This window comes from Eurypyga helias, unplaced genomic scaffold (genome assembly GCF_000690775.1).
Source record: "Eurypyga helias isolate BGI_N326 unplaced genomic scaffold, ASM69077v1 scaffold15222, whole genome shotgun sequence".
NCBI lineage: Eukaryota > Metazoa > Chordata > Aves > Eurypygiformes > Eurypygidae > Eurypyga > Eurypyga helias.
The window spans coordinates 33,848-47,138 of NW_010236714.1; the positions used below are offsets into that span (position 1 = coordinate 33,848).

The following is a 13,291-nucleotide window of genomic DNA, read 5'->3' on the forward strand; positions in this document are numbered from 1 at the left end:
CGTGCTGGACGTTAGGCTAGTGAAGCTGCATCAGCTCTCATGCTCATCTTGAGCAATGGGGATCTGAGAGAGAAATAGCACATAAAAACAATAGGAATATTATTTTGTCTGAATATTTTTATATGTACTACTTTCTGCTTTCAGAAATCGTTAGTAGGATAGTGTTTTCCAGGTAAATAATAAGTGAAGTATGTGAGTATTCACTAAAGAATAAGCATAAAAATAGTTTTGCGTGTTTGCAAATGTTCACGATGTTGATAATAAAGGAGGAGGAGGAAATAAGAGACTGCAAAGAATAAAATGATGAAGTTAAGTAAAGGAGAGCAAGCTGGGCTGATTTTATTATAAGTTCATAGTAGTACCTCTTAGGCTGTGGAGAAGCATCGCAGTAGACAGCACAAAAGCTGTGTGTCTTGGGCATCGACAGCTGAAAACTTGAGCGTACTTTGTAATATGGATTTCACATTACACATGACCCTTACGGCAGGAGAGGTCCAATTTCTATTTGCAAATCACATTCCTGCAGTGTTTTGAAGCACGCTGCAGCGTGGGGAGTATTGAGTTTGAACGATGCACTTGCGTCTGAGAGCTGCACGCTGTCCTGTTCAGATAATGACGCTACTTTGGTTTTAATACTTTTTAGGGACACAGACGGAAGAATGCTCTTAGATATTTTTGATGAAAACCTTCATCCCCTTTCGGTAAGTTCATCTGCCTCTTCTTCCCTTTCATGTGAACTGTCTTTCTGTCTGCTTCGCTTTGTTTCAGTCACCTATTTGGAAGTATTTCTTCCTTAGAAATCCGAAGTGCCACCAGACTATGACAAACATGACCCGGAGCAGAAACAGATTTACCGCTTTGTTCGGACGTTGTTCAGTGCTGCTCAACTGACTGCTGAATGTGCCATTGTCACCCTGGTGAGTGTCTGAGAGATGACATCAACCATCCGACAGACCCAGTGCTGTTCCCAAAGCTTGGGTTTGGATGTTTCCGTAGATCTAGGTGCTGCCAGGGATATTCTTCTCGCCATGGAAACCAAGGGAATTGCTTGATGGGAAGAGATACTAGAGTTCATTTTCCTGGGGAGAGTAGGTGGTGGAAGAAGAGATTAGGTCACATGAGACACAAAAGCCGGGCTATGTCTTGCCCTCACGGCGCGCTAATGTTACAGGCCAACAGGGTGACTAAAAGAAAATGCAGGTGGCATAAGTGTTCTGAACTGGAGGGGATATTAAAAGCAGAAAGGCTTCCACTTTTGGGGGGTTTGCTGTGTATCGTTGCAGCTCCCAGCAGAGACACAGGAACAGCTGTAGGCGATTTAATAGCACTAATAAGAATTGACGGGCACATGAAGGATTCGGTGAGTGACTGGGTCACGTTGGTGATGGCTCTCATTTACTTACTTGCACTGTACTTGCCTCTCAGAACCACGTCATAGGATTGAACAATTGTACTCAAGGCTGAAGTTTAGCTACTTAAAAATAGCCCAACACAAAAGAAGGTTCAGATTTTCAGCTGGTGTGGATCAGCATAGCAGTGTGGATTAGAGGAGCTAAAGTGCTCTCTGCCAGCTGAGAATTTTTTAATTTTCCTGAAATTTTTCTCCTGCCAACTCTGACAAGCTTTTTCAGCTTTCAGGCACGATTTTGGCCATGTTCTTAACTCAGAGATTTTAAAACAACAAAATGGTTTTTTACCCCTACAACATGTGGTTTTCTAACAACAGCTTTGTTATGCACTTTAGATGGAAGAAGGGGAAATTGGAGAAGGTGGATTTTGAAGCCCAGACCTACTCATTTCCTCTGTTAATCTCACTCCCTTGGCCTCTAAGATTAGTTGGCAGGCTTTTCTCCTTCAGTCAGTCAAAATGAATTGTACTAGCCTGTACAGAACAGGAATATGAGAGAAATGGGGCAAGAAACACCCTGCAGTGCTCCGCCCTTACATTTTGAAGTATTACTTTAGGGAGTTACTTGACCCAGCCATTACTTGTTTTCTGAAATGACATTTTGTCTGTCTCTTTTACATAATTGCGCTAAGTACTTGCCTTTCTCCCTTTTCTTCCTAAGTGTTTTCTGCTGGAGGCAGTATATGTTGTGTGAATCACTATGTTAATCAGCATAATTTAATTAATCTACTGTCAAATACAGTGGAATCTTGTAGTTATCTGTTGTTCTGTCTTAGGTTATTTGATCAATGAGGGCACTGTTTAGTTGAGAGGAAGAGGGCTTTTTTTAAATAACAATATCTTCCTGTTACTGCAATGCATGGAAAGTTCTTCCCCATGAATCTTGGTAACCCAGGCATATATTTCAGTCTTTGATTTGTAACTACTTCCTTGCCTTTTCTGGTTCTCATGTGGCTTCGCTGCAGGCAACTCTTCTGGCATGATTTGCAAGGAAGTAGACAGGTGTTTAACTTGTTTATCACTTTTCAGAGACAATTTCCATAGTTGTTAGTGCTTGAAAACTTAGGTGGCATGGGTTCTTTACCCAGCACAGTGATAACAGATAACCCTTTTGTAGGCTAGTTCTCAAAGCTGACATACAGATGTTTGTGGATAGATTTGGTGCAGGTGATGAGAGTTACTGTTCTGCTCTTCTTGCTTATGTTTTCAGGATAATATCACCTGCCTGACCCCTCTTTCCAGAAAGCTTCAGAGTTTTGATAAACAGTGTTTTAATAAACAGTGTTTTACAAGTATGAAATTCTGCTGATGTTGTTCTCATTTTCCTCTGTACTTCTAGATCCCATTTCTTTATTTGTTAGTGTCATCAGGAGGGGCCTCAAAGACAGATGGTGTTGGTTCTGAAATGTTCAAATGTGGAAATTAATCTGTTAAAAAGCAATCACCACTCCCCATACTCCTGAAATCTTAATAGTGTTGATACTGCTATTTATGAACTCTCCAAGTGCTTTCAATTTTGAGACCCTGTCTGGAGGAGAGCAACATTCCTTGCTGGAGCCTACGCTTTGCCGTAGACTGGCAATCTGATAGCCTTGTCTGCCACTTGTTCCTCCTGGGAGGGTTGCCAGAAGGCAGGACATGTGTCTGTGGAGATCACAGTGCGTTTTGAACAAGATGCTACAACTGTTACCTTACTTCCACTCACTCTAATTATTTTTGAAGAGTCCTGACCATCTCTTTTTACTGCCAAAATTATTAACATGGTGTAAGGTGTGTTGTTGAATGCACTTATTGTTTGTCTTTTTGCATGCCATTGGCCAGGTAGAAGCAGCACTTAGAGTTGGTTATATAGCAGTCTGTATGTTCAGCACAGGAGCTGAGGAAATGTGAAACTTTAGACTGTTAGATAAGCTAGTTTCCAACAAAAAGCCAGCATTGTGTTGCTTCAAGCACTTAATTAAAGTATTTCAATTAAAGCCTTTGCTATTACAGCAAAACCAATTTATAATTAAACAAAAAAATTAATTTTCGCACAGCCTCCAGAGCTTCCAAGAGATTTCCCATACTGATAGGTGAAAAATTAAAATCTCAGGTTGAAACAATTAAATACTAATTCACATTATCTATTTATAAAGTAATACCATAAGAATAAAATTAGCTTTAAGATTTGTGTTGCTGATTTGAAGTTTTGCAAATAATGTTTTTTATCCCAGTGAACAGATGAACTATACTCTGTGACCTGACTTTGTGAGATAAATAATGCACATGTGCTTCTCCCACCACCCAGAGTATTCCCACCCTTGCTAAAACTGAGAAATGCCTGTCTCTTCACCATCTCCTGAGGTGCAAAGGTGACAGGTTGTACTTATCTTAATCTGTTAATTGGATTACAAATAAAAATGTGAGCAGGAGTGCTATCCATACCAACAGGAAAACAGTACAGTGTTTGCATGTCATAAGAATTAAATATTTATAATTGTTCTTTTGTTTTGTAAAAGCAAAATAACCCTGTTTAAATAGACCTGAAGAGGAGAATGGTCCAAGCTTTTTGCTTTGCCTTGGCATGACTTTGAGTTTTGTGCAAATAGGCCAGATCTCAGGCTCCTAATAGACTTCAATATCCATAGTCATTTCAGGGAAGATACATTCTGCATTTGAAAACAGGCAAATATGCCAGGTCTGTGTGCTGTAGACTGATTGGATACGGTGATATGTAAATATGTACAGTTCATGAGCTGTAGTATTTTTGTGACTTTCAGAGGAGCGTGCTTTTGGAATATGTTCATACTGTGACTGAGAGGATTTGATATTGGGAAATTTGAAATTGGAAGTATGTAAGAATAAATTCTCCTTATGAAAGATAGGGATTTAATTAATCCATCCAGATGTTCCTGTGTTCTTACTGTAATCTCCAGTCACATTTTCAGCAACTAGGAAGAGAGAGAATATTGTTGAACTGCGTTGTGAAAATTACAGTATTTGAGAACTTTATTTTCTGTGTGCTTGGAAGAAAGAAGAAAACATTTAATTCATTTCCTTTCACTGAAATACTTTTAAATGCTGATAAAATACCTTTGTTTTTTCCTATTGCAAATGAAGTATCAAAAATCTGATATTTGTTTAAAAGAAAACAAAACCACAAAAAAAAAGTGGTCAAAGTCCATAGAGACACCTGACCTGCAGCAGAGGCCCTTTTCAGCCGGCCCAGCACAACTACCAACCCCCGTGCAGCTAATGGAGGATGCAGGTTCCTCTGATGGTCTCAGTACAATGCAAAGTAACGTTTATCGCCTGGTTTGAAAGCTTTCACTCTCCATCCAGTGAGCGTAAGGGATTAAGAGTGTGGTTGGGTGAGCAAGGCAAAGCATTGAAGCTGGGCTCCACCTCTCGTAAGAAACACGTGAGAAGAGCTGTGTGTATCCGGTATTATTTTTGGCCACTTTTGTCCTGGGCTTCAAGCATTCCGGGGAGGTGGACAAAACCCACCATTTTGCCACATCGGGTGGTCTCCCAAGCACAGAGAGCAGGTCTCTCCACCCATGCTGTGGATCCTGAGCCCTTTGGCAGCCAGGTATGGGTCAGGGTACGCTCCAGAGAAGGGCAACAGGAACTGCTGGGAGCAGAAGACTCAGATTCTGGTCCCTGGTTTTAGGGCTATTCTCATCTTCTGACTACGGCCTAATGTACAACACGTGCACCATTATCGGTTAATACCTGTATGACTTCTCAGGCAAGTCTTGCTTTAGGCCCTCTGGGATATACACTTTGCAAAAAGAGAACATGGAAGTGAGGCAGGGAGGAGGTTGGGTTTTTTTAATCTGCAAAAGAAGAGGGCATTCATTCAAAGAATGGGTGTCTGTTTTCTGATGCATCTCTAAGGTCGTCTGTGTGGGCAAAGAATGAATACTGATCCCAGTTTTAGACTGGAAAGTCTCTGCTGTCTAATAGTTTGAGTGCATTTTACATGTGTTACAGATCTTTGTCTTAAAATGAGTAAATTAGAGGGAAAACCTGGATATGTGTGACTTTTATCTCAGTTCCGTTAGTGCTTCCTGTAAATTCTACCATGGTACTTTTGCAGTTGTTCACATTTTCAGAGTTTAGTGACTGTGTTGGTTATTCTTTTTCATCATTTGGTCTCAAAAATGAAACCTGGATGAATTTGCAAGGTCCATGATGATGTGATGTCCTTTTCCACCAAATGGATGGCACCAGACCTTTGTAGAACATTTTAAATGCCTGGCTGGGCAATTGCAAAGCACGGTTATTTCTGGAGAGCCGTGGTAGGGAACTGGCTCATTGCTTAGAACAGAGCATATGGCAATTTCGGGATTGGATTAGAGCTGTAATTTGGCTATATGGGACCCACTACCAATTATAATTTTTTCTGTACCAGTAACTTTTTAGTTTCAAGGCATTGAGACACACTGAATTTTTCTCACTGAAGAGAGAGGACTGTATTTCCTCATGATGTGCTGGGATGGAAGCTGTCTTTGTTAGTTATTCTGTGCTCCTGCAGTTTATAATATGGGTTACCTAGTGAGTTCATAAGGAGTTTAAATGGGAGAGGGAGGGAATGAGTTTTTTGCAAATACATGTTCATTTGTCAATTCTCAGTTATGGTGATTAAAATACCAAAAACATCATCTCCTTTCTGTCAACACAAATCAAATGAGAAGTAATTAAAGCCACTAGAGTTTTATTGGTAAAACAGAGATAGCATTTGACATAGAGCAATATAAAAACAGCAGGAGGAAAGATTATTCTTTGCCCTTGCTGCTGCCTCAAAATTCAGGATTGTTCTCGTAATGTCAGTGACATTCCTCCCTGATTGCCTGTTTCTTTACTGTGCTGAGACTCCCACTCAGCCTCCTTGCAGGCAGCGCACAACTTCTGACCTCTCCGTGTTGCACCACAGGAAACTCCAGTACTGCAGACAGATGGAATGACAGAATAATTTAGGATGGAAGGGATCTCTGGAGGTCACGCCTGGTCTGGCCTCTGCTCAGACCGCGACACCCTGGATCAGGGTGATCAGGACCTGAGTTTTGAATTTCTTCAAGGATGGAAATCTCGTAACCTCTGTGGAAAGCCTGCTCCATTGTTTTAGGAAAACCTAAGTGAAACAAATGTTCTGTAAGAACCCCATAGTAAGACTTTAGTAACATTTGAGTGTTCCTTTGGATTATGGAATATTGAAATGGAAGGATTTGTCACTTTCATATTTGGTATATATCCTCCTGAATGGGGGGAAAAAAAAAGAGGAAATAAACCTCCTCTGGTATTTTAACTTTCTACTTTAAAGTATTATATAATATACAAAACATGCTATAATGCCCTCTGAGATGGGAGAAGAGAGATGCTGTTTTGCACTAATTACACCTGAATTCTTCAGTGCTATCTTTAATTTTCAGTTTCTTCAAATGTATTTGTGTTCTGTTGATTGGGATGTTGTGTAATCATCTCCCTGCTATCCAGGATCATGGGTAGCAGGAGGTCCTAGATAACTGGCTCAACGTTGAATGCTGTGGTTGCTGTCAGACACTTGGGAAGTCTGGGATGGATTCACCCAACTGCAAATAAACACCCTGGGGATTAGTTCTGGCTCAGCGGTGGCCATGCTGGAGCAGTACTGCTGGAGCTTGGATGCTGTTGCTGATCCTATTAGTTTGTGCCATGTTACAGCTCTATGTCTGAATAAAAAAAGCCCCCCAGGACTAGTGGTGATAATGGATGGCTAAATGCTTCTTGATCATGTTATTGCAAGTCCAAGTCCTGGGAGCTAAGATCAGAGGCATCCAAACTAGGTCAGCATGGAGTCATTTCGGGTCTGGCAGATTTGTGAGCTCAAGATAGGTGCAGAAGCAAATAATTCTGTACCTCTGCTGGACCTGAAATGGCTTTGGAAGCCATTTAACAACATTCCTGTGGTGCTGCATCTAAGCTAATGAAGCTCTCCAGAGTTCATTGAACTCAAAGCCCATTTAGGATTATCTATACCCACAGAGTGGTAATTTTATTCAATTAACAGAATCAAATTCTTTTTAATTCAGATAAATGAATTCTTAACAAAGGCGATTCACCCGATTGGTTTCACTTATGATTAAATAATAAATTGCTGATATTCCAAGTGTAAAGGTCAGTCATTGCAAAACCTTAGTGTGAGTCTGTGGGAAGAGATGGAAAATAATAATCCAATATTGTTGTTCTGAAATCTTAATAAGGTGTAGTGTATCTTCTGACGAGTGCTGAAGTTACTAAAATGTCTCCAGTGAGGTGGAGGTGTTGTCCATCAAGGCTTGTTAGGCCGACAATCATGGAAAACCATAGGGTTCATTCCCAAACACGATAGACAATAATGGAATTATCAGACTCGGGCGTGTTGAGTTTGTAAGTAAAAATGTATTGATGGACCAACGTCCACTGGTCTTTTCCAGATCAGAATTGCATTTTATTTCAGCTCGGAATTGAATGATGTTACAGATGACTTTGGAATATTGTAGTTTTGTTGGTATGAACACTGAGTTATACTTGTTCTTTTCAAGCTGGGAAAAATTCAGAATGATATGTTGTTCAATTGAAGCCACTGAGAGTTTCTGCTAATGACACATCAGTAACTAATCTTTTATTTGAATAGTCTTGTTATCATTATGTAAAAAATCTATAAACATGCAGTCATAGAACTAAATGGATAATGATAAGTGTGATGAAGATGGCTCTTGGAAGCTACTAAAGTGTTTGAGGAGAACTAGATGTTGAATTAGGGCTGAGTAAATCTGTTATCTTTTTGGAATCCAGCTTCTGAATATTTAGTAGGGAAGTGCTCCAAAGTTTTGCCACAAAAGCTTTGTTTCAGCAGAGGTCTGCAAAGGGGGAATTAAATTGAAGGAAAGTAACATTGGTATAACAGCTTCAGTTTGGTTTAAGCTTTAGTTCCATTCTTTAGCATGGATACAGCTGTTAAAAGTGGGTGGAGACAAATCATGGCTTTTGTTTTAACTTATGTCTTCCAGATACTCAAAACTCATTTCATATCCTATTAGCTCTGGTTCTATAAAGGAAGACCTGCTGAAAGAATTCAGAGGAGATGTGTTATTGAGACTTTTGTGGGGTTTTTTGGTTGTGTGGGTTTTTTTTGGTTTTGGTTGGGTTTTTTTGAAGTGTTTCTCACATTGTTTCTTTTGCCTTTTTTGGTCATTTGACATACAAGTGAATTTCTTCCAGCATTCTGGGATGCAAGTTAGAATAATCTTTTCTACAGTGAGCTTTTCAAATTCAGCTTTCTTATATGACTTCACCGCAGCTAGTCCTTAGAAAAATGGAGAAAGTGTTTTGCTTTTGAAAATTAAGCCAGTGAAATACATTACAAGACACGAATACACTGAACTGCCTAGTGCACACAGAATCCCAGTCCTGTTTGCTACAAGTCCCATATTTAACAGAATGACCGTTGTGTTTAAGACACTATTCAATGTATGGACATAATTGCATACAAATGGCATTTCCATATGTCACGTTTACCACTACAGGGTCAGTGTTTTCCGTGATGTATTTTTTGTTGTTTCGAGGTTTGGGGTTTTTTTTAATTTTTTTTTTAATGAGAGGGAGCATGCCCGCCCGTGTGTGGGAAGACCAGCTTGCTTCTGCCAGCAAAAGCAGGTGGTGTTCTCCCACCAGCCACGGGTGTTTGGGATGAGTAGCGTAGTCACTAAGCACCCACCAGCCTTCCTCTTCAAACGGGCTGAGAGCCACCTGGCCTGTCTCCAGAAGTCTGCACTGATTCAGCACAACTTTGCAGCAGCCAGAGGCGTCTCCCTTCGGCAGTGTGGGCTGCCGAGTGCCTGGCAGACTCTCCCTCTCCTTTTCACTTTGATGTCCCGTCAAAGTCAAAGCCTTGGTGCTTGAGCTGTTACCATGGCCTGGGCCTGGTATGTTGAAATGCTCTGAGATAAAAACCGTGGTCGAGAGCTCCATAAGAACTTTCTCATGTTGGCATAGGAGCTAGAGCTCACTTGGCTGTGCGTATGCTGCGGTCAGGAGAAGGCTTTACATCAGTAGAGCTCGAGTATATACCCGCTTTTCCTCTGCCTAAATTTATCTGCAGAGTCACCTCGTTCTCTCCAAGTTAGAGCTAGAATGAAAACTCTGTGTGAGACTGAGTGGGCTTGACTGAAAGTTGGAGAATTGCACTAATGTGACAGCATAGGCGTATCTTTGAGAGACAAGTCCTAGATTACAGTGAATTCCCACATTAGATGAGGGCCTCGATAAACTTTCACAGATGTTTTCTGCTAGAAGTCTTGTTCTTTTTCTGTCTACTCTTACTTGAACACGTATGCTTCAAACCCAAGACAGTCAGGGAGGCGACAGCAAGTAAACAAAACCAAAGGCTCTCTTTTAAGGCATTTTCAAGGCAGGAGCCAGAAGTCACACTAAACACCTTTCTACTGGCAGGGGTGTTTGTCATTTTCAGTTAAATCAGAAGATGATACAGAGCCTCACTCCAACAAACCATGTGTCTGCAGTTAAGCCCAAGTTATGACCAAAACTCAAGATTATTCATATCCTTCAACATGCTTTTGGGAGATGTTCAGTATGGTAATGAAGATGGTATAAGAATGTTGTCTTATCAAGCTCCTATTTAATATTTAAAGCTGATTTCTCAAGTATGTGCTGGTGGGAAGGTGGTAGCAAGTTTATGCTCCCTTTTTACTTTGGTCTAAGTTCATCTGCTCAAGGTGTCAGTTCAGCTGTTAGGATTGTTCTCCTCTACGTCTTTACTTTCAGTTTCATTCTGTTCTTACTAGTTTACTTCTTATTTGGCGAATACCCTTGAATTTGAGCCCACAACAGAATCCTTACTTGGGTTTGGTGTGGTTTTTTTTTTTTGTTTGTGTTTTTTGTTGTTGTTGTTGTATTTTTTCCGTTTTGCTCTCTTTCTAAGCTAGAGCTGCACATAAGAAAGGCTACTATTTTCTGATTTTTGTGTGCTTTGTGTATCTACTGATGTGGAGGATTGATTCAAAATCTACCAAAACTGCTTGTGGGAAGTTGAAATATAAGAGGATTGCAGTAGCAGTAGGGGGTCAAATTCAGCATGGAGGTAAAGCAAATGAAGTTCATTAAGAGTGGCGTGATATTATGGTTATGGCTTCCATGTGCTTACTGCTTGTGAAGCTTCCTGCATTAGCAGTGTATTACTTTAAAGAAGTCATCTGCTTCCCAGGGACAGTTCCAGGGACTGCCATCTGTTTGTAATTCAAGGAGCAGTTTTACTTGCTAAGTTGAACAAGTTTGTGTAATACAGCGTGTAAGGGGTTTGTGTACACAGGCTACCTGGAAAGCAAAGGCAGCCTTTTAAATGTTACCGTCAGATAGTACAGGCTCTGATGAGATCCATCTGCCAAATTTTTCCTGAGCTTTGAGTTTCTGTGGTTTTATAAGTGTATAGGGCAACTTAGAGGAGAGGTGAGACTTTTGAGTCACCACCATTGCTCCCGTCTCGCCTGCTTACACACTTTTCTTTCAGCTTCTGTCTTGAACCTTGCCTGAGGACTCATGCACCACTTGAAAGCCTTCATAGGCAAAACTCCCAATACCAATTTTTGTTCAAAGTGATACTCCGTCTAAAATGTCAAAACTCTGTTTTTAATAATGGCCTTGACACACAATTTGGAATTTGTAATTTTGTACTTAAACAGTGTTTTGCCTTCCTTGTGAAGGAAAATAAATTTCTGAACAATTAGTGATGTTTTACAGCATTGTAAGATAATGTTATGGTTTTCTTCAGTGATAGAATGGCAGGCTGGGGCAACTACCAGCTAAAGAAGAAATGATGTTTTCAGGAGTCTGGCATGTGGCCTCTTAAGAAACCGGCTTTAGTTTTATGGTATCTTGCTACCTATACATTTCGTATCTTGTCTAAAACAAGATTAATGTTAATTGCTCATTAACACAAGACAAATAGAGAACCCTTTGGGGAGTGAGTAAGCCAAAGGTCTTTTTACTGAGACTACTTTTTTATTTGACCAGTCTGTAGTAACCAGAATACTGCAACTGTTCAGACTTTCTGAGTATCCTATAATTTCAAGAATCCATTGAAACTATTTTGGCATTTGTAGTATCAATGAGATTATGCTTTTCCATGCATTTACCATTTTGTATGTACACTTTTACAAGTTACAGAATCATAGAATCGTTTGGGTTGGAGGGAACCTTAAAGATCATCTAGTTCCAACCCCCCCCCCAATGACAGTTAGTTTTCATTACCTGTTTAAAGTTACTTGAGTATTAATTTGAAGGTACGGATATCCCCAATACTTGGGATATTTATTTTCTAAATGTTTAGAAACATTCAGTGTTTCCAAAATGGGGGTTTTAGTAATTATCTGTTAATCTGTCATAATCGCTCTTAAAAAATGTTTTAAATTGGTAAGTAAAAAATCTTCAACATTATTTTTAAACATATGTAACTTAAAGGAATGTTTTCAGTGTTCTTAGCAGCCATGTATTTCTTCTGTTAGAGCAGAAGTAAATTTCCTTCAAAATTTGTAGAAGAATATCTTTAGGTATCTAAAATTCAAATCAAAATGCTGGTCCAGAATCTCAAGCAGTGTTCGGTTTTTATAAAATATGAGGCCTTTCAGATAGGTATAATAATTTGCATGCATATTGTACTTTTATCAGAGAATTTAATAAAATCTCTTGCTAGTTCCTGTCAGTCAGCGTAGACTCTTGTAAGAGTGCTAGCAACCTCAACAGCCACCTAATTGCTTTTTATCACAATACAGTGAAGAGGGTATTATAAGATCTATTATAAGATAGAAAGAATAGGTTATTCTTCAGTAAATGCAAACCTCCATTTTTATAGAGTAGCTTATCGGGACTAATTTTTGGTTATAGTAAATTGTTTAGTCATGTTGAAGCACTTCCATTTTCAAGTTTTGCCCCTTGGTGCACAGCAAGTGGTTCCATGGGTAAGGAACAAAACTGCAGAACAAGCTGACTTCCTTGGTGCCAGTGAAGGCAGTAACAAAAATTTTCTTCCAGATCAGAGCAGAATTTACTAACTTAATAACTGACTACATCTAGTTTGCCTTAAATCATTGTCAGGAGAGTGCAGCCTCACAGTGGACTGTGAAATCTGTTGGTTGGGAGGGGTGGTCTGTTGAGGAGAAAAAAATTTATGCTTTTTACACATGAATTCATTGTGATATGACTGTATTACTGACTGATACAGACACTGTAACTTGAGTTTTATTTTCCATCAGTAAGAGTAGGTGGCCAGTTTAAACAAAAAACGTGTAATACAATGTGTTTTGTCTTTTTCCCATGATTTTCTTGCTCAGTGTGCTGTTTACACTGCAGAGTGTGTGACAGAGTTCACTTTGTGGCCTGAATAGTTGTGTACATGTATTCAGATATTTAAGATTTTATATTTGATTAATATTTCATTAATTACACAACAGCGGTGTGCCATTTTCAGTTACTTTGTTGCCAAACTCTAATTACTTGTACATATTATAATTGTGAAAATTAATGAACAAAACTATACAAAGGGTGTAATTGGACTTGATGTTATTGTGGAGTCATAAAAGTAAATGAGTCTCAAAATATATTAATAATTATTTTATTATTAATTGAATAATATTTTCTGCTAATGCTAGACTTTTCAGGAAGAACAAATTGCTGAAGGAACTTTCTGTACATGTATGAGTGCAAAACCTTAGGGAAATTCCCGAGTGAGCTGTTCTGGCTTTTAAAGTTTCCCCCCTACACTCCCCCTTTCTCCTTCCCCTCAAATTTTTTCCAGCATGTGTCCTACATTGAACTTTTTTATATATTACCCATTCTTTGCTTATTATTTGATTTTTTTAATGATGT

General features: G+C 39.4%; 1 protein-coding gene across 2 annotated transcripts in view; it reads left to right on the top strand.

The window, feature by feature from the left end:
• The window catches only part of LOC104506293 (cyclin-Y), a 49,343-nt gene that overhangs the window by 23,204 nt on the left and 12,848 nt on the right, over positions 1-13,291 (top strand). For both annotated transcript variants that reach the window (XM_010147195.1, XM_010147196.1), the window contains 2 exons: positions 644-701; positions 798-917. In XM_010147195.1, the coding sequence (XP_010145497.1) occupies positions 644-701; positions 798-917 (178 nt within the window). The remainder of the gene's footprint in view (positions 1-643; positions 702-797; positions 918-13,291) is intronic.